This window comes from Castanea sativa, chromosome 9 (genome assembly GCF_040712315.1).
Source record: "Castanea sativa cultivar Marrone di Chiusa Pesio chromosome 9, ASM4071231v1".
NCBI classification, from domain to species: domain Eukaryota; kingdom Viridiplantae; phylum Streptophyta; class Magnoliopsida; order Fagales; family Fagaceae; genus Castanea; species Castanea sativa.
The window spans coordinates 27960839-27980746 of NC_134021.1; the positions used below are offsets into that span (position 1 = coordinate 27960839).

Here is a 19908-nt window from a genome sequence, read left to right on the forward strand (position 1 = left end):
CTCTCGTTACCAACGCTCTTTCCGAATAGCAAATGTTCTCTCTTATTTCTCTATCTTTGCCCTCTCCAAACCTAAATCATATATAACCCCAAATTTTAAAAAATCAAATCAAAACCTAATGTAACCCATATACCTAAATTAAAATCAATCCAACCAAATTTCTTAAAACTAATTCATATTTCATACCCAGATCTAAGGAAGAATGAAAAAAAAAAAAAAAAAAAAACCTTACCAGTGGTAGTTCTCTCTATGTTCGTATCTCAACTCTTGCGTGCATTACCAATACCGGTTCTGGTGGTATAAGTTTGGCAAGAGAACGGACAGTGGTGGGAAAATGATGGTGATGGCTAGCCGTACGAACTCTGTCTCCTTCTCATCTTTGTATTGCAAGGTTTTTTTTTTTTTTTTTCCTCCTCTATCTCTATATCCCAAGCGTTATAGTATTTTAACTGGTTTATATATATATAGAAAAACGGTGTTAAGATGAAACGATGTTAAGACGGTGGAACAATATAATTTATCGCTTTTTAACTTATACGTGATAGAATTTTAAATGGGCATTTTTCCTACATGGCAACACCTCTTTAGTTATAGGAAAAGGCTTCTGCTTTTATATATAGTATTAGATATTGATTTGAATTTTAAAGAAATAAGAATCAAACAACAAAGTATTTTCAAACAAGTATAAAACATATTTTAAACCTTTGTGGATGAAACTCTGATGGCAAGGAGGTGAAGACTGTTTTTAAATGGATTAATGGTTTAAGAGGAAGACCAATAGAGTAGGCTGAGTAGCTAATGAGTTTAGGAAAGGACCGTTGAAGTTCTCTTTTGAAGGTGTTCCTAGCTCTTCTTTTTCTTCCTTTTATTTTTTTATTTTTTACTCTAGCATTTTTTCCGTGGGCCAAATGAATTCAATCCCCAACTCTGTCGAGAGAATTTGATGACTACATTTTTTTTTTTTTTTTCATTAAACCCTAAATCTTACAAAGTGCCCTCTGAATGGTATTTATAGTAAATTAAGTCATATACTAAAAATAGAAAAACATGTGTTATAATACCTGAAATACAGGAAGTTTTAGGATTATTTTATTTTCACACTAAGTAAGATTAGATACAATGAATTTGGACTTGAGTTATATAACAAACTTAGACCTTGACTAAAATTAGGTCTTGATACCTTTAACAAATATATATACCAAGGAATCATAGGCTGTAACAATTGAATCCATGCAATGCGACATTCCCTCTTTGAATACATGCATTCTACCGACAAAATTAGTCAATTGATAATGAATATATCATTTTTTTGGAGGGACAAGTTTATTAAGAATCAGTTTATTAATTTTTTATGTTACAAGCAATATTTGTTATAATAGTGTAACCTTCTCTTACTATACCATGTTTGATTATTTATAGCGGCTAATTTAATTAAATTTGATGAGTAGTGTAAAATGATCGTCCATAAAGCGACCGTCATTACTAAGGACGATTGTCATTACTAAAAACAATCGTAAGTGCACATTAATACCCAAATATAAATTCCTCACTTAAATGACACAAGTGTAACGGACGTACAGCCTTTGCATCCACCAGCTCACAGCTGTTATAATCACCTCAAGCTAACCGTTATACAACCGTTACAAGACATTGAATGGGGAGGTTAAATGGCTATTAAATGAGCCATTTAACCCTTCAGCTCAACCATAACGCCTAAGAAGATAAATGCACAAAGCATTTGACAGATAGCGATAAAATGCGCATCCATATTGCAAACCATCCAAGTTAATGACGAGTAAAAGTATGGACAAGTATAAGCGCATTAATTCTAGATAGAATTTAAATTCCTCACTTAAATGGCACAAGTGTAACAGATGTACAGCCTTTCTAGCCACCATCTCAAAGTTGTTATAGCCACCTCAAGCTGACCATTACATAGCCGTTACAAAACATTGAACGGGGAGGTTAAATGGCTATTAAATGAGCCATTTTACCCTCCAGCTCAACCATAATGCCTAAGAAGATAAATGCACAAAGCATTTGACGGATAGCGATAAAATGCTTATTCATATTGCAAACCATCCAAGTTAATGATGAGTAAAAGTATAGACGAGCATAAGCACATTAATTCCAGACAACATTTAATGACCAAATGATGAATGAACGTGGAGTCATTACCACTATCCAATTATGTGCAGTTAATGGCCATTACGAACGTTAAAGGGCTGGGATTAAGTGGTCATTATTGAGACATAAATCCTCCAGCTCAAGAGAGACAAGTAAGTGATTCATATTGAACACACACACAAATTGCTCTACAGATTACAGATTTCTAAAAAGTTTAAGCTAATTTTAGTATCGGAGGGTCCTTGGCAGGCCCCAAACCGATGTCATTATCTACTTAGTGTTTTCTCTCATATAAGATGTTAAGGTTGTCCATCGCATTGACGTGGAACATACTAACGAGGTGAAATTGTGTTTTATGAGGTTGGCGCCGTTTGTGGGGAACGACAGACTATTAATCAATAAGCTGTTGAATTCTCTACTGACTAAGTTCCTTAGAACCAATGGGCTCAACCACAATGGCGCCGCTGGACCCGATAGTGATGGCTCAACAAATCCAAGCACTAACAGCCAATGTGCAAGAATTGAAGGAACAAAATGAAGACTTGAAGTGGAGAGTGCGTTCAGAAGGCACAAATACATCACAGTCACGATGTAATTGCAATGACAATGACAACGAAGCCTATAGTCTAGGAACTAGCAGAAGAGAAACTTTTAAGCACACTGTACAGTCGACTCATGGCAACAATCAGATGATGAAAAGCATGAGGAAGGAGTTAGACGAAGTCAAAAATGCCATGAAGGGAAAGACAGTGATAAATCTTGACGTCATGATCAAGAGGACAGCCTCACCCTTCACTGCCAGTGTTTTGGAGTGCCCCTTGCCTCCCAAATTTTGTCTCCCACAAATGGAGGTTTACAATGGCACTAAGGATCCCCTAGATCACATAAGGGCATTCAAGACAATATTAAACCTCCAACAGACCCCAGACGAGGTAATTTGTAGATCATTCCTAGAAACCCTCAGAGGAGCAACAAGGGTGTAAAACGCCATAAGAGGCCTACCTCATACCTGCTAACTGTGAAGCAATAGGAAGGGGAAACCTTGAGAGAGTATGTAAAATGCTTCAACAAAGAAATATTAGAAATTTACGAGGTAGACGATCAGGTGATAATGATGACCTTCCAAGCAGGGTTGAATAATACTGACCTCGTCTTCTCTCTAGGGAAGACTCAGACAACTACAATGACAAACCTCCTGTTCAAAGCCTAGAAGTACATGTACGGAGAGGATGCATATGCGGCGAATGGAGTAGATGGCAAGCGGAAGATGGAATAAATTGACGAGCTTTAACACAAAAAGAAGGAGAAGAAGGATCGTTTTCCCAGTCGAAAGGACAATAACGAAAATACGCAAGCTTATACAAGATCGTCAAGTATTCTAGAAGAGGAACTTGTTAGCTCGAAACATTCAACACTAAACAGTTACCTCGTCCATGGAATGTAGAGTACTTTAAGAGGTATTATTAGTAGTTAGATGACATTTTCAATTTTCTTTCATCAAACTGTTTTCTAAGCAAGAATGAATAAGGGGACATTTTTCCCCACATGAATAAATGTTGTTCTCTTGAAAGATCTAAAAGTATTATTTACCATACAAAAGAAAAAAAAAATCAAGAAGAAAGCCCGTCATTGAAGTCCAATGAGTAAAACCAAGTAGAGGATAAAAATCTCGATAAGAGTAAAATCGTCACATAAGGTTCCATTCGAACGAGTACAATCATAATGACAATCAAATTCTCAAAGCAAGAGTAAGTTATATGATTAAATTCGCATGGTTAAAAACCGAAGAACACGATCATAATGATGATTAAATTCTCAAAATGAGAGTAAGTCATATGATTAAATTTGCATGGTTAAAAACCGATGAGCACAATCATAATGACGATCAAATTCTCAAAGTGAGAGTAAGTCATATGACTAAATTCGCATGATTAAAAACCAACGAGCACAATTATAGTGACGATCAAATTCTCAAAGCAAGAGTAAGTCATATGATTAAATTTGCATGGCTAAAAACCAACGGGTACAATCATAATGACAATCAAGTTCTCAAAGTGATAAAAAGTCGTATAATTAAAGCCACAACTATAAAAACCAAAGGGCATAACTGCTTCGGTGAAATTCTTAGAGAAGCAGGCAAGATCGATAAAACAAAAGCTCTACCTAATTATCAAGATTAGCAAGAAGTGTGTGCTATAAATGGCATCCAAAGATAGGAGTTTGTGAGAGACTACACCCTCAACCCAGTTTTGGATGTGGTGTTAGGCCAAACCCACGTGAATGGGTGGAGTCGTGTTATTGCCTCTCAAAATGGAGGTTCAACTGATTATATTTTCCCTTTTAAATTAAGGGTTTTACAATGGAGTCGTCACTTATTTAATTATTGAAATAAATAAAAAAACCAAAATTGAAAATTTTCTCATTTTATTGATTTGCAAATGAATTTACATTGATCATAAGAAATTATATGGCTTTGGTCCTAGATACAATCTAAGATAAAGTATATGGCTTTGTTTCCCAGTTACAATCTAGAAATTGATAATTACATGGAAAAAGCATTGATCTATCAACCCTTGATCTAAGCTCGGAGGCTATGTTACAACGTGGGAAGGTGTTAGGCACCCACCTTGCCTGATGAAACTGGTCTTAGACTATGGTGGCCAACATTCATATCATATCATCCAATATGTCAATCAATTTGCATGTGTGCATGTGATAAACCCTAATTTAATTTATTAAGCATTGCATTTGGATTGAAAAATAAATTCTAGTGAATGTGTGTGGATGGTGATATCTTAGATTCAAGGATTTGAAAGAATTATGAAACAAACATCTTTTTCATATTTTTATGTGGATTTAAGATCAGAACTAGTGTTATGCATAAACATGTGATGAACAGCCAAGAACATGTGAAGAACACATAAGAACATTTAAGAACATTCAAACACATTCAAGGAAATTTAAATAATTACTATCATGCTATAATCTTAAATTCTCATCATGGCAACATAAAAAACAAGTTAGGGAAAGTGATTATACCTTCATGCAAGATCCACATAGTGGAGGAGGAGACTCTTGGTGGAGGTACTAAGGGTGGAATAGAAAAGAATAGCTAGAAGAGGGGGAGTGAGTCTCACTCAATACCTTAAGTCTCAGGGAGACCAAGATATGAGAAGACTACTCTACTTCATTAGAACTCAAGAGAGGAGAAGAGAGGGGGTTTTTGTGTGTCTTGGAATGGAAGAGATGGGGAGTTTATATAGTAGTGGTGGAGAAAATATGAACGGAAGGTCATTTACTGAGGGTTGACAAAAAATAATAAACCTAGACCTTATTTTAGCATTTGGGAAAATCTAGTGCATTAAATGTAGAAATTGGTGGGAGTGGGGAGCAAGCAAAATTTGGTTTTCCTGTAGCTACTGTAATAGCTTATAGAGCCAACTTCAAAAAATCATATCTTACTCAATTCTGATCAGAATTTTCTCGTTCTTGTGCTAAAAGCGAAGCGCCGGATGTCTAGTTTCTGGGAAAATTAACCCCATTCACAAATTCAATATATTCTGAGAGATATCAACAAAATGGTGAGCAAATGTCATTTGTTAGAAAATAATTTCAGCACAATTAATATTAATAGGTCTCAAATTAGTTTCCAATTAACATTAATAGGCTCCTATCACTCCCATTTTAGACTTAATTAGTTCCAAATTCACCTTAATTAAAAAATAATTGCACAAATTACTCATTGAATAATTAATGTTTGACTATCTAATTAATTAAGTGTGTGCAACCTTACCATAAAATGTAGTCCTAGCCAATCAAATTATGAGACGTCATTAATCTCAAATTAATTATAATTATAACCAATTGGAATCAATTGTTCATAATCACATATAGTCAGACTCAATTTGTGATAGTGCATCTTGGCCATTAAAACTTGATTTGATAATAACTTTCAATTTGATGGTCTAATTAGGGCTTATGACTAGTCAATTTAATCGTTACAATATCAAGATCATTTTGATATAATGAGATTAAGGATCTAATGACCAAAATCAAGATGTATATTTCTAAGGTGAAATTACCCTTTTACCCCCCATGTAAGGTTAAATGCGACTTGCAAAATGGGGTGTCAATAGAGTCTTTGTCAAAACAAGTGTAAACTGTCAATATTCCTACAGCCATCCAAAAGGTTGACGCAGGAATAAGGGGGCAATTGATGAGTAGTGTAAAATGGTCATCCATAAAGTGACTGTCATTACTAAGGATGATCATCATTACTAAAGACGATCATAAGTGCACATTAACACCGAGATATAAATTCCTCACTTAAATGGCACAAGTGTAACAGGCGTATAGCCTTTTCAGCCACCAGCTCATAGCTATTACAGCCACCTCAAGTTGACCATTATGCAGCCGTTACAAGACATTGAATAGGGAGGTTAAATGGCTATTAAATCAGCCATTTAACCCTCCAGCTTAACCATAACACCTGAGAAGATAAATGCACAAAGCATTTGATGGATAACAGTAAAATACTTGTCCATATTGCAAGCCATCCAAATTAATGACAAGTAAAAGTATGGACGAGTATAAGTGCATTAATTCCAGACAGCATTTAATGACCAAATGATGAATGAACGCGGAGCCGTTACCACTGTCCAATTATGTGCAATTAATGGCTGTTACGAACGTTGAAGGTCTGAGATTAAGTGGTCATTATTGAGCCATAAATCCTCTAGCTTAAGTACAATGTAAGAAGAGGCCAACAAATTGGATATTTACTCACACAAAGGCTATATAAAGCTATGAGGGATAAGCAAGTGATTCATATTGTACAGACACACAAATTGCTCTACAAATTACATATTTTTAAAGAGTTTAAGCTAATTTAAGTATCGGAGGGTTCTTGATAAGCCCCAAACCGGTGTCATTAGCTACTCAATGTTTTCTCTCATATAGGATCTCAAGGCCGTCCATCGTACTGACGAGGAATATATTGACAAGGCAAAATTGCGTTTTATCAAAATTGATAGCTATAACCATTTACTATGATTAATTTGTTATGCATTTTCTTTGTATTTAAATTGCTAAAATGTATTATTTGAGGTAATCTTTGGCCAAATCGAACAGTAAATGACAAATGTAAGCTTATATATAATAAAAACACTTGCAATGTTGATAATACTGCACAAAATAATTTATTTTTTTATGCACCGATCCTTTGCAAGGACCATTATGATTTTCAAATGACTTCCATCATATGTATTCAAAGTGATAGAACATTTCCCTCAAAAAAGAAAAAAAGTGAAGCAACATTGACATTTCATTGTTCCTCTTTCAACAGGAAAATCAAAAGCAAGCATATGATTACAACAGCGGAAACATTGTTACTATTTTATTAGCAAGTAGCAATCGCATGGCTATTTTGGCCTAATATTAAATAGAAAAAGAAGAAGAAGGAGAACTTAAACTCATGATAGAGGGGATACTCAAAAATGAAAACAAAGCTTTCGTTATAGGCATCGGGATTTGCCAAGAGGTAGTCCTCAATAGCCTTAAAAAGACCCACAGCCTTTTCTTTACTAGCCTTTGAAGAGGACAAAATTTTACGGATGCCATGAGCAACTGTATTAGGTTATGGATGGTTAAAGGGACGAAAGCAACACGACAAAATGTGTTGAAGGTGGACGGACTCTCTGTGGCAAATGGACGGGAAAGTAGACAGATATGAAATGGACGGTGGCAAAGCCATGTGGCACCCACATGGTTTAATTGGTCCTCAAGGAGCTTAAAATGGAAATGTCTTGTACTTCACAATTAACCCTAATTAACAGAATCTCTATATGGGAAGGATCCTGTAAAATATGTACATTTATGTGGATCTTCCCTATAAGAAAAAATTCCTCTTCGCCAAGAAACAAAAGCCAGTTCTACACTACTATAAAAGCCCAAAACCCTCAGAGATCAAGGTACGCATAATTTCCTCCAGCTCTGGCACTTTAGAGTTGTGAGAGTTTTCTAACTTAACCTTCAGAGGGTATTTGGCCGGTACCACACTGGTACTCTCTGTAAGGTATTCTTCTTCTTTGTTGTGCAGGTTGTGTCTAGAGCGTGCTAGGATCGTGTGACTTACTGACGATTTCGGCATCATCAGTTGGCACAATCTGTGGGAAAATCGTAAGCTATATTACCGCTTCTCGGACGAAAAGTTGCATGGTGCTTACTCTCTCGATGGTGACCACTAACAATAAACAAGGAGACGAACCATGTACCACTGCCCTTGAGAGACAAGTTCAGACTCTTGCCGCGGCTGTTGAATGCCTCACCAAGCAAAACTATGACCTAGAAGAGCAGTTACGCCAAAGGGACGCCGAGCCCCAAAATCAAGAAAAGGAGCAGGAGGGGGACAACTTTTAGCACACCAACAGTAGGCAGAATAGAAAAGGGCCAGAAGGCAATAACGCCATGAGCAGATCGACTGCCACAAATATCACCCCACCGAACCTGGTTGCAGAGATGCAGATGATGAAGGAATAAATGGATCTGATAATGAATGCCCTCAGAGGATGGGTTTCAAGCGATCTCGATAAACTGGTACATCAAACAGATTCACTCTTCACTGCACCCATCACTTCATTCCCCCTCCCACCAAAGTTCCGTATGCCATAAGTAGAAGACTACAACGAGTCAAGGGATCCTTTGGACCACTTGGAGTTGGTCAAGACCCTCATGCACCTACAAGGCGTAGCAGACAAGATCATGTGTTGAGCCTTCCCAGTACATTGAGGGGTCCCGCAAGAGTATGCTTCAGCAAGTTGATGCCCAGAGGAAAATTCGTCAGCAAAGAAAGGACGATGTAGAGATTTGTCAACAAGGAAAATTGCAGAGATTCATCAGCAAAGAAAGGACGGACCAACCACAAAAGCAAGGTGCCCAGAGGGAAAACGAGTGTCCTAAACCACCCATAGGAGACATAAGGATGATTGTAGAGGGCCCCACAACTTCCTGTTCGACCAAGAAGGTGCACAAGACCTATCTTAGGATGGTTCAGAACGTCCAGCTGACGGGTTTGGCCCCAAAGATGGCGCGCATCGATAACCCTGTAATCGGGTTCACAAAGGAGGATGCTCGATGTCTCCACCACCCATATGACGATGCACTTGTAGTGAGCATATGGATTGGGGACTAAAACACTCATAGGGTCCTGGTGGATAATGGGAGCTCTGCTAATATACTCTACTACCCAGCCTTCTAGTAGATGAGGATTAGGAAAGAACGGCTAACTTCAACTAATGCACCACTCGTTGGATTTGGAGGAATAAGAGTGTACCCATCCAGTGTAGTCACTTTGCCCGTAACAGTCGGTGATTACCCTCAACAGATCACCGAGGATGTCACATTCCTGGTTGTAGACTGTTCATCCGCTTACAACGCCATCTTGGGCCATCCTACCCTTAATTCGTGGAAGGCCATAACCTCCACTTACCACCTGATGATCAAGTTCCCCACCAAATATGGAGTAGGAGAGGTACGAAGGGATCAAGTAGTAGCATGCGAGTGCTACATCGCCATGTGCTAGAGATGGACACCCATTTACAGACCATGTGCATAGAAGAACAATGGACGGTGGCAAAACTAGTCAAAGGGTTGGAAGAGGTACTCCTCGATGACTCTAAGCCCAAGGGAACGATAAGAGTAGGTACTCATGCTAACCTGCCAGTCCGCTAGGCACTCACAGCATTTCTAAGGGAAAACCAGGATGTCTTCGCTTAGAGCCACGAAGACATGCCCGGAATCGATCCTTCGGTCATAGTCCATAAATTAAATGTCTCGCCCTTGTTTTCTCCCATCCACCAGAAGAAACGGGTGTTTGCGCAGGAGTGGTACAAGGCCATAGCGGAAGAAGTTCGCAAGTTACTTGAAGCTGAATTCGTAAGAGAAGTATACTACCCCGACTAGCTGACCAACGTGATGATGGTCAAAAAGGCCAACGGAAAGTGGAGAATGTGCGTAGACTTCACAGATTTAAACAGGACTTGCTCCAAGGACAGCTGCCTTTTTTCCCCAATTGACATCTTGGTGGATTCGACAGTAAGACACCAGCTGCTGAGCTTCACAGACGCATTCTCTGGTTACAACTAGATCAAGATGGATAAAGCCGATCAGGAGAAGACTTCTTTCATTACCAGCCAGGGTCTCTTATGCTATAAATTAATGCCATTCGAACTCAAGAACACAAGTGCCACGTATCAAAGGTTGATGAACAAGATGTTTTCACATCAAATTGGGAGGAACATTCAAGTCTACATCGACGACATGTTAGTAAAGAGCCTGCAGGAAGACAACCATTTGGATGACCTCAAGGAAACCTTTGATACCTTTCATTCGTACAGCATGAAACTAAATCTGAACAAATGTGCATTTGGGGTGACGGCTGGAAAGTTCCTAGGGTTTATGGTACCCCAAAGAGGTATTGAGGTTAACCCGGACAAGATACAGACAATAATGGAGATAACAAACATCAAGGAAGTACAGGGTCTCAACGACAAAGTAGCCACACTAAGCAGGTTCGCCTTAAGAGCAGCGGACAAGTGCTTGCCATTCATCCACACGTTGAAGAAGTCGTTTGAATGGACAGCTGAATATCAGCAAGTGTTCAAAGACTTGAAAGCATACCTCTCCTACCCACCACTGCTGAGTCCCTCCAAACTGGGCGAGGAATAATTCCTCTATTTGGCAATCTCTCCGGCAATTGTCAGCGTAGCCTTAGTCAGGGAAGAAGACAGGGTACAAAAGCCTGTATACTACACTAGCCAAGCACTCTAGGGTGCAGAAGAGAGATACCCCTTGATGGAAAAGCTCGCCTTGGTGTTGGTAACTGCAGCTCGTAAGCTCAAACCATACTTCCAGGCCCACACTGTGGTCGTCTTGACAAGCAAACCCCTGTGAAGAGCAATGAGCAGCCCTGAAGCAGCTGGACGGATGGCGTTATGGGTAATTGAGTTGAGTGAATTTGACATACAGTATCACCCATTAACGGCCATAAAAGGGCAAGCCATTGCTCACTTCATCACGAAATTCACAAACGCGGAGGACTAGGGGGCAGGAGCGCAGCCACAATGGAGTATTTACATGGATGGATCATCCAATAAATAGGCAGGTGGAGTTGGCATAGTTCTTCATTCTCTAGAAGGAGACGAGATCGAGTGCATGATCCGACTTGACTTCCCTATGACCAATAACAAGGCGGAGTACGAAGCCTTAATAGTAGGGCTAGACCTAGCTAGAGTGGTAGGAGCTACAAATGTGGTCATGTATTGTGACTCTCAAGTAGTCACAAGTCAAGTGACTGGAGGTTACGAATGCAAGAGCGAACAGATGAAGAAGTACCTAGAGCAAGTGAAGTATCGAGTAAACAACCTCCAAGCGAAGTTCATTCAAATCCTAAGGGAGGAGAACGAGCAAGCCAACCGCCTCGCCAAGGCTGCATCAGCAGAACACATGCTTATCCCTAGCCAGGTACTGTCCTTTGTTCAAAATTCACCATTAATAAATGGCATCAATATACAGGAGGTAATTTTCGAAAACAACTGGACCACGCCGATAACCTCCTACTTAAAGGAAAGTATGCTACTAGACAGTAAGGAGGCCATTAGGAAGCTAAAGGTACAGGCAGCGCAGTTCGTACTAATAAAAGGCATCTTGTACAAAAGGGGCTTCTCCCGTCCGTACTTAAGGTGTCTTAACTTCGAGGAAGCAGATTATGTCATGAGAGAAGTACACGAAGGGGTGTGCGGGAACCATTCAGGATCGTGGTCTTTAGTGCATAAACTAATTAGGGCAGAATACTATTGGCCCACCATGCAGAAGGATGCCCATACATACGTCAAAGCTTGTGACAAGTGTCAGAGGTTTGGCAACCTCATCAGGCAACCAACAAAGGAGCTTACCCCAATGATGGCCCTATGGCCTTTCGTTCAATGGGGGTTGGATATCATGGAATCGTTCCTAACAACAATTAGGTAGTTGAAATTCCTAGTAGTCAGTATAGACTACTTCCCCAAGTGGTTGGAAGCCAAAGCCCTGGCCACCATCACAGAGAAGAACATACGAAGCTCTGTATGGAGGAACATCATCTGCAGGTATAGTATACCTAGGGTATTAGTCTCAGACAATGGGAAGCAGTTTGACAACGATTCATTCAGAGATTTTTGCTCACAACTAGGAATCAAGAATCACTACTCATCACCCGCCCACCCTCAAGCCAACGGACAAGTCGATGTCACAAATCGATCCTTGCTCAAATCATCAAGACTCGGCTTAAGGGGGCAAAGGGAATATGGCTGAAAGAATTACCAAGCATTTTATGGGCTTACAGAACAACAACAAGGAAACCTACGGGAAAGACTCTGTTTCGACTAGCATACGGAAGCGAGGCAGTTATCCTGGCCGAGGTTGGACTCACAAGCTACAGAGTTGGAAGCTATGACGAGAGTGGGAATGATGAAGCTATGCACCTTCAGCTTGATTTAGTGGATGAGGTTAGAGTAACGGCTGAGCAAAGGCTAGCACAGTACCAGGACCTCATGGCTAAGCACTATAACTCCAAAGTCAGACACAGGGACTTCCAAGTTAGAGACCTCATCTTAAGGAAGGTGACGGGCACCACAAGAGATCCTGCCCAGCGAAAGCTTGGACCTAATTGGGAAGGACCCTACAAGATCGAGTCATGGTAAAGGAAAGGCACCTACCACCTGGAGTGCTAGACGGGCAAAAGTTACACCACCCATGGAACACGGAGCACCTGAAAAAGTACTACCAGTAGACAAGGGCACGAACGACGCCACTCCTCATTTCTAGTTTACTTCCTTTAAAATAATTTTTACTATTAGCAGTATTATCTAAAAGCCCGAAGGGTAGTTGTTTTTATTTCTTTTTAAGAACAATTTCTACATGCGTGTTTTTCACAATAAGAAGAGTTATTCAGTTATGTCAAGTGTATGTGTACTAGGATTATTATTTATCAGGTCCACAAGTGGATGGGCTCATCCTAAAGTGATGACTCACATTCTTTATTAAGTTCATAAGTGGACGGGCTCATCCTAAAGGGATGACTCAGATTCATTATTAAGTCCACAGGTGGACAGGCTCACCCTATAGGATGACTCACATCCGTTTAGTCCACAAAGTGGATGGGGTCATCCTAAAGGGATGACCTATATTGATGAAGTCCACAAGTGGACGAGATCATCCCAAGGGGTGATTTGAATATATTAAGTCCAAAAGTGGACGAGATCATCCCAAGGGGTGATTTGATTATATCAAGTCCAAAAGTGGATGAGATTATCCTAAAGGAATGACCTACATTTATGAAGTCCACACGTGGACGGGTTCATCCCAAGGGGTGATTTGAATATATCAAGTCCAAAAGTGGATGAGATTATCCTAAAGGGATGACCTACATTTATGAAGTCCACACGTGGACGAGTTCATCCCAAGGGGTGATTTGAATATTTTTAAGTCCACAAAGGGATGGGGTCATCCTTTGGGATGATTTGAATTTATCAAGGCAATAAGTGGACAGATGTATTGCAAACATATATTGACAGTTATATGGTCAAAATACAGACACCAAATACTAAAATATTATAAAAGCCCAATAAAGGGCAAATGTCTACATGCAAGGCCTAAAATAGGCAACGGTTAACAAAAACATTGTTTTCCCAAAAATCTTTACATGTACAAAAGAAAAATTAAATCAAAAAACAAAAATCTACTCTTGGTCCACAGGGTCCTCTCCGTCCTTCCCTTTGGCAGTCTGATCCCCCTTAAGTGGACTGACTTCATACCCAATGGATTTGGCCTCTTCTACAGGAGCAGTCTCCCCGTCACCTTGAGGGTTAGCAATGGTGTCATTGGCGAACAACTCGTTAGTGCTTTCAGAGTAGACGGGCTGTGCTGGAGTCTGAGCCTAGGGTTCAAGGGAAACGTAGGACAGGTCCAGGTCAGGAAAAGAGGCCTTGACCTGACGGAAGCAGTCATCAAAGCCACCTGCAAATGAGCCACTGAGCTCCACTAGAAGGGCATCAGAGTCGCGATACTCATGTATCGCATTTTCGTTAGCCTGACGAAGCTGGTCCTTGACGTCTTTGATTTCTCCTTCCTTGTCTTCAAGGACCTTCCTCAGCACCTCCATCTGCTTCTCCAGTTCACCCCGGAGTTGCTCTAATGCAGCAAGTTTTTTCTCCTAGACTGCCTTCCAGGCCTTCAGCTCCTCCAGCTCCAGCACCATCGCCTTAGCCCTAACACGGTCCAACGCCATCTCATGAGAGAGACAATGGTCCATCAACCCCTTCATCATTAGCATCCCTTGTAGAAACCAAAAAAGGGTTAAAAGAGTACGGAGACAATTTGACAAAAAGGAAAGGGACGGGCATATTCACCTATGCGATGCTAAAGAGACCCGTCTCCCCCATGGCCTCGGTTGCATGATTGCTTAAGTCCTTATAATCGTCAGCTTTAATGATGGATGAAAGCTGCTCTAGTGCATACCTAGGGTCTTCACGGAGGAGGACAGGTGGTTTTTTGGTGACAAGAACCTGACTTGTCATGAAAACCTTTCCTTTCCCCGGACCAGGCAGGGTAGGTGTCTTCTTTGTTTCAGCCTTTACCCCGACGGCTGACTCCACCATGACCTTGGGTTTTTTAAGGGGACGGTTAGACTTCTCTGACGGTCTCCTCTTTAGGGACGGGTTGACTTGTACGGCAGTCTTAGGAGGCAAGCCGCCCTCTTGCTTCTTCTTCACCGCAGCCTACTGCTTTGTAAAGGCTCTCCTCTTACCTTCCTCCATTTCTACATCAAAGTAGATGGAGAGAAAAGGGTTTGGTAAATTACAAAAAGTAAAAGGAGAAAATAAAGGATGACAAACTTACGTCTGCATGTCTGACTGTCGTAGCGCGGGTAGCTTCAGTGGGCTCAAGACCGTCACAGTACCAATGGATTGTGTCCAAGGTAACAAGCTTCGTCCACACCCTCTTCTTCAATTTAATCGCAAAAAATTTCTCCAGAAAGCTCCACTGCTCCTAGGTCACCTCTGGACGGTCTTGAGCTGCAAAAAAGGGGACGGTTAGACCAACAACAGTAAATAAAAAACATAATTTAAAACAAACGGACACCTACTAGACGAAGGCATTATGCCCCAAGTTTTGTCTACGGGCATATACTCCTGATCGTTGGGGTGACACATCTAGTCGTCACCTTAGAGGAAGAAATACCGACTCTTCTAGTTTCTGTTGGAGTCAAGAGTGTCACACATTAGCCTGAGTACAGGCTTCCTTGGTAGGAAGTTGTACATACCCTTGGACTAGCTAATCACGGATGGATAGTAGCAATGAAAGAACCCCTCCACCATCATCCTACGCTCCCCGTCACTCAAGACTCCATACAAGACTTCTGGACCAAGGAACACTCTTCAGGCTTTCAGAGTGATTTCGGTGACGGCTAGCCCCAGGTACTGAAGAAGACGACAGTGAAGAGTGCTTAGAGGGAACGTAAGTCCCGCCTTAAACATCTGCTTATATACCTTGACGTCCTCGACCCCCTCATAGTAACACTTTTTGGACTTGAAAGGTAAACGGATAGGGATGCCGACGGGGATCTAGTACCTCTCCCTAAGGGACTCGAAATGTTTTCGCTTGATGGTAGAATTGAAATCGTTTACCATCCACAATGGGAGAAGGATAAACTCCCTAAGGCCATCCGAACCTACAACTGACTGGACGGGAGGATCAACGTAGATTATATTTGAACTGTTTGAGTCACCATTTAAACCTCCCTCTAACCCGACCACGTCCATGTCCTTATCCTCCTCCAAAGGAGAACTGGCAAACAGATCCCTTTCATCATGAGAGGTGTCGGGGTCATCATGACCAAACGGATACACCTCATCGTAGCCCACTCCTTCGCGGACACACAATTGATCACTCGACACCTCACTAGACATTTGTCACCTACACGTGACGGATAAAACCCTAAGACTCTACAATTCTACGTAGACAACGGGCAAGCAATATTTAAAGTAAAAAACAAAAAGGAGAACTCAGTGAAAGGCAACGGATGCTTACCAGCTAAACGATATGAAGAGGAAACGGACACAACGTAGCAGACAGTCGCAACAAGTGAACGGTCTCCAAAAAGCGACGGGGGAGACAAAGCTGAAAAGAAAGTAGACAGAGGCGCTCTGGCTCTGAAAATTTGTTGTGGGAAGTAAAAATGAGAGGGAGAAGCAACAGATATATATATATATATATATATAGAGGGAACGATGTGGAAGATGAAGGGACACTTCGGTACGAGCAATTAACCACTAGAAACGTGCCACGTGCCCCTACTGCATTAATGGCACTAGGCTAGCCTATCAAATCATAATGCATTTCCTAAGGGTTGAGTTAAACCGTCACTCTATGGGTTCGTCTGGGAAATAAGTTGACGGACCCATAGAGTGAGGGGGCAACTGAAGAGGACAATTAAAGTATATGATCTCATTTTACAGAACTTGTCATAAGCGATTGTACTAGGTTGTGGACAGTCAAAGGAAAGGAAGCAACACGACGAAACGTGTTAAAGGTGGATGGACTCTTTGTGGCATATGGATGAGAAAGTAGACGGATATGAAGTGGATGGTGGCAAAGCCACGTGGCACCCACATGGTTTAATTGGTCCTCATGGAGCTTCAAATGGAAATGTCTTATACTTCACGATTAACCCTAATTAACAGAATCTCTATATGGAAAGGATCCCGTAAAATACGTACATTTATGAGGATCTTCCCTACAAGGAAAAATTCATCTTCGCCAAGAAACAAAAGTCGGTTCTACACTACTATAAAAACCCAAAACTCTAAAAGATCAAGGTATGCATAATTTCCCCCCAACTCTAACACTCTAGAGTTGTGAGAGTTTTCTAATTTAATTTTCGGAGGGTACTTGTCCGGTACTACACCGGTACTCTTTGTAAGGTCTTTTTCTTCTTTGTTGTGCAGGTTGTGTCTAGAGCGTGCAAGGATTATGTGACTTACTGACGATTTCAGCAACATCAACCTTAATTTGCTCTTCCTTGATCTCGTGGTCACCTTTGGTGTGGTACTTGCTTGTGCTCTTCAAGATCAGGGGATGCCACAAACTTGATCTCATTATAGATTTTCTAGAGTATATTAGTCAAAGCTGATAAAGGAAGCACAAATTCAAATGAAGAGAAAGAGAAAGTGGAACCTTTAACAGCTATCTTGCAAAAGTAACATTAGCCTAAACGATGACGTTTGAGTTAGTGTCAAACGACATCGTTTTGGTCTAAATGTTTTATGTTTATTTTGAAGGAAGGCGCCGCCATTTTCTGTTATTGTGTTTAGAATGGACTTGCCTCTCCAGGCTTGCTCTGCCTCTCTGTTACACAAGCTTAACTTCAATAGATATTTTACACCCAGATATTTTGTAGTACAGCTGTAGAACAGTTAGTTTAGGTTGAGATTTCGTTACATATCTATTAGGAGTTAGTTAAAGTAGAATGGTTCTAGAATTAGTGTCAATGTATGCTCTATAAATAGAGCTAATCTATATTGTATCTAAACTTATAAGCTTTAATATAATTTCACAGAATTGCTTACTCTAGAATTCTCTCTCTACTTGCAGTCCGCCAATGTTGCACTTCTTGATGCTCATCTTCTTTCATGGTATCAGAGCTCAAACCATGACTTTCGCTTCTTCATCCTTAATAAGCACTAACTCTCAACCTACTACACAATTCCCAATCTCATTCCCCTTTACTACTTCTCTCAAATATGTCCAATATCATTTCAATTAAGCTTGACTATACCAATTACATACCACGGAAGCATCAGCTAGTTACAATACTTAAGGCTTACTCTCTCGTAGGGCATATTGATGGCACAGTGCTACAACCTTCTTAATTTGTTCTTGATGCACATGGAAATTCCACTGCTAGTGTGAATCCTGAATTCCAAGCATGGAAAATCAAAGATAAGGCTTATCTTTCTTTGATAAACTCAACACTAACTCCACAAGTGTTTTCACTTGTTGTAGGAATCACAAGCTCTTGTGAGGTTTGGAATACTCTTGAACAAAGGTTCACTTCCACCTCAAGAGAAAACATCTTGAATCTGAAACTTGACCTTCAAAGCATAAAGAAAGGAAGTGATTTTGTAAACAATTTTCTTCAAAAAATCAAGATAGCAGTAGATGAAATGCTTGCAGTTGGTGTAGCTGTTGACAATGAAGAACTACTTAGTATTGTTCTTTGAGGCTTACCTATGGAATTTGCACACTTTTGCTCTACCATACAAACCAAAAGTGATCCTATCACTTATGAGCAACTCTTTATCATGCTACACAGTGAGGAACAAGCTATGGTGGAGAACTCAAAGACAATACCACATGCCTTGGCTATGTTTGCTTTTAATAGCAAATCTAATGGCAATTCCCAATCTCAAACTCATGGATCTGGCAAAGGAAGAGGTAGAAATGGTGGTAATAGAGGTGGTAGAGGTAGTGGAAGATATAATAATAACAACAGTGGTGGTTATTCTCTACATCAGAGCTATTCACCTTAGAATCAAGATTATTCTCCACGTCATAACTATTCACCTCAGAATCAAGCATCTCAGTTTGGCAATCACCCCTACAAAATTAAGAATACACGCCTAATCTGTTAGATCTGTGGCAACTCAGGTCACCAAGCCTTTGATAGTTACCATAGGATGGATTTGCCTATCAAGGCAAGAATCCACCTACCAAGTTAGCAGCAATGGCTATAGCCTCCAATGCAGCAATCACTGGCACTCAAGATCCACGGCTTGCAGATTTTGGCACATAAAACCATCTCACAGCTAAACTTAACATCCTATCTACCCAATCCCAATACAAGGGTCCTAAGCTGTAGACACCTCATTTTGTACCCCTTATGACTCGGACCCTCATTCCCTAGTGATGGTAAAATTCTAAAGCCCAAGGTTGGTTTAGGGCTCGATCACATTATAAATTGACTTGAGGAAGATTTTTATGGAAAATATAACTCTTTCATGAATAAAATAAAGCTATTTATAGAAAATAAATGTCACGAAAACCCTAGGGCATGCGTACGAATACATGCATATGCGTACACAAGTTTAATGTATGTGTATGCATACACGGGCCTGCGTATGCAGCTAGGGTTCCAGGAGCTATGAAAGGAAGGTTTTCTGAATTAAAAGCTGAGGTTTGAAATGAATTCCACATCATCTGAGAGCCATTCTAAACCCCTATTTTTTCAATTATATAAAGCCTTACATGATATATTTCAAAGACACAGAAAATCTGAAGAGAAAACCTAAGATTCATTAGAAATAGTGAATCAAAGAGGGAGTTTTTCACAAAACATCCTTAAGTCAATTTTCTTTTGACTGGGACCTTTTCTGGTATTGATATTCGAGTTTTGAAGTTTACTAATGAATTTTGTTTAGTTGTGAATAGATTTAATTAAGGGAAATGGTCAAAATCAAGCCAAAGAGCTTTTGTTTTTGAGGTATATGTTCTAAACCTTCTTTTTCTTTTTTTAGTCTTTTTCTTGTTTTGGTTCTAGTTGTGTTTGTTTTTTTCTTATTTAGTTATGCCATAATATGTTTGTTTAGTTTAGATTTTCATTATCTTTTGATATAAAGCATGTTAGGTTATTAGATTTTTTTTTTTTAATTTTTAATTTTTTGATATAAAGCATGTCAAGGTTCTAGG

General features: G+C 40.1%; 1 protein-coding gene across 1 annotated transcript; it reads left to right on the top strand.

Moving 5' to 3' along the window:
- The first annotated feature begins 11358 nt into the window (after positions 1–11358).
- LOC142608994 (uncharacterized) lies at positions 11359–12863 on the top strand. Its single transcript, XM_075780641.1, has 2 exons — positions 11359–12149; positions 12353–12863. Exons 1-2 carry the CDS (start codon positions 11359–11361, stop codon positions 12861–12863), a joined length of 1302 nt encoding a protein of 433 aa, XP_075636756.1.
- Positions 12864–19908: the final 7045 nt, after the last annotated feature.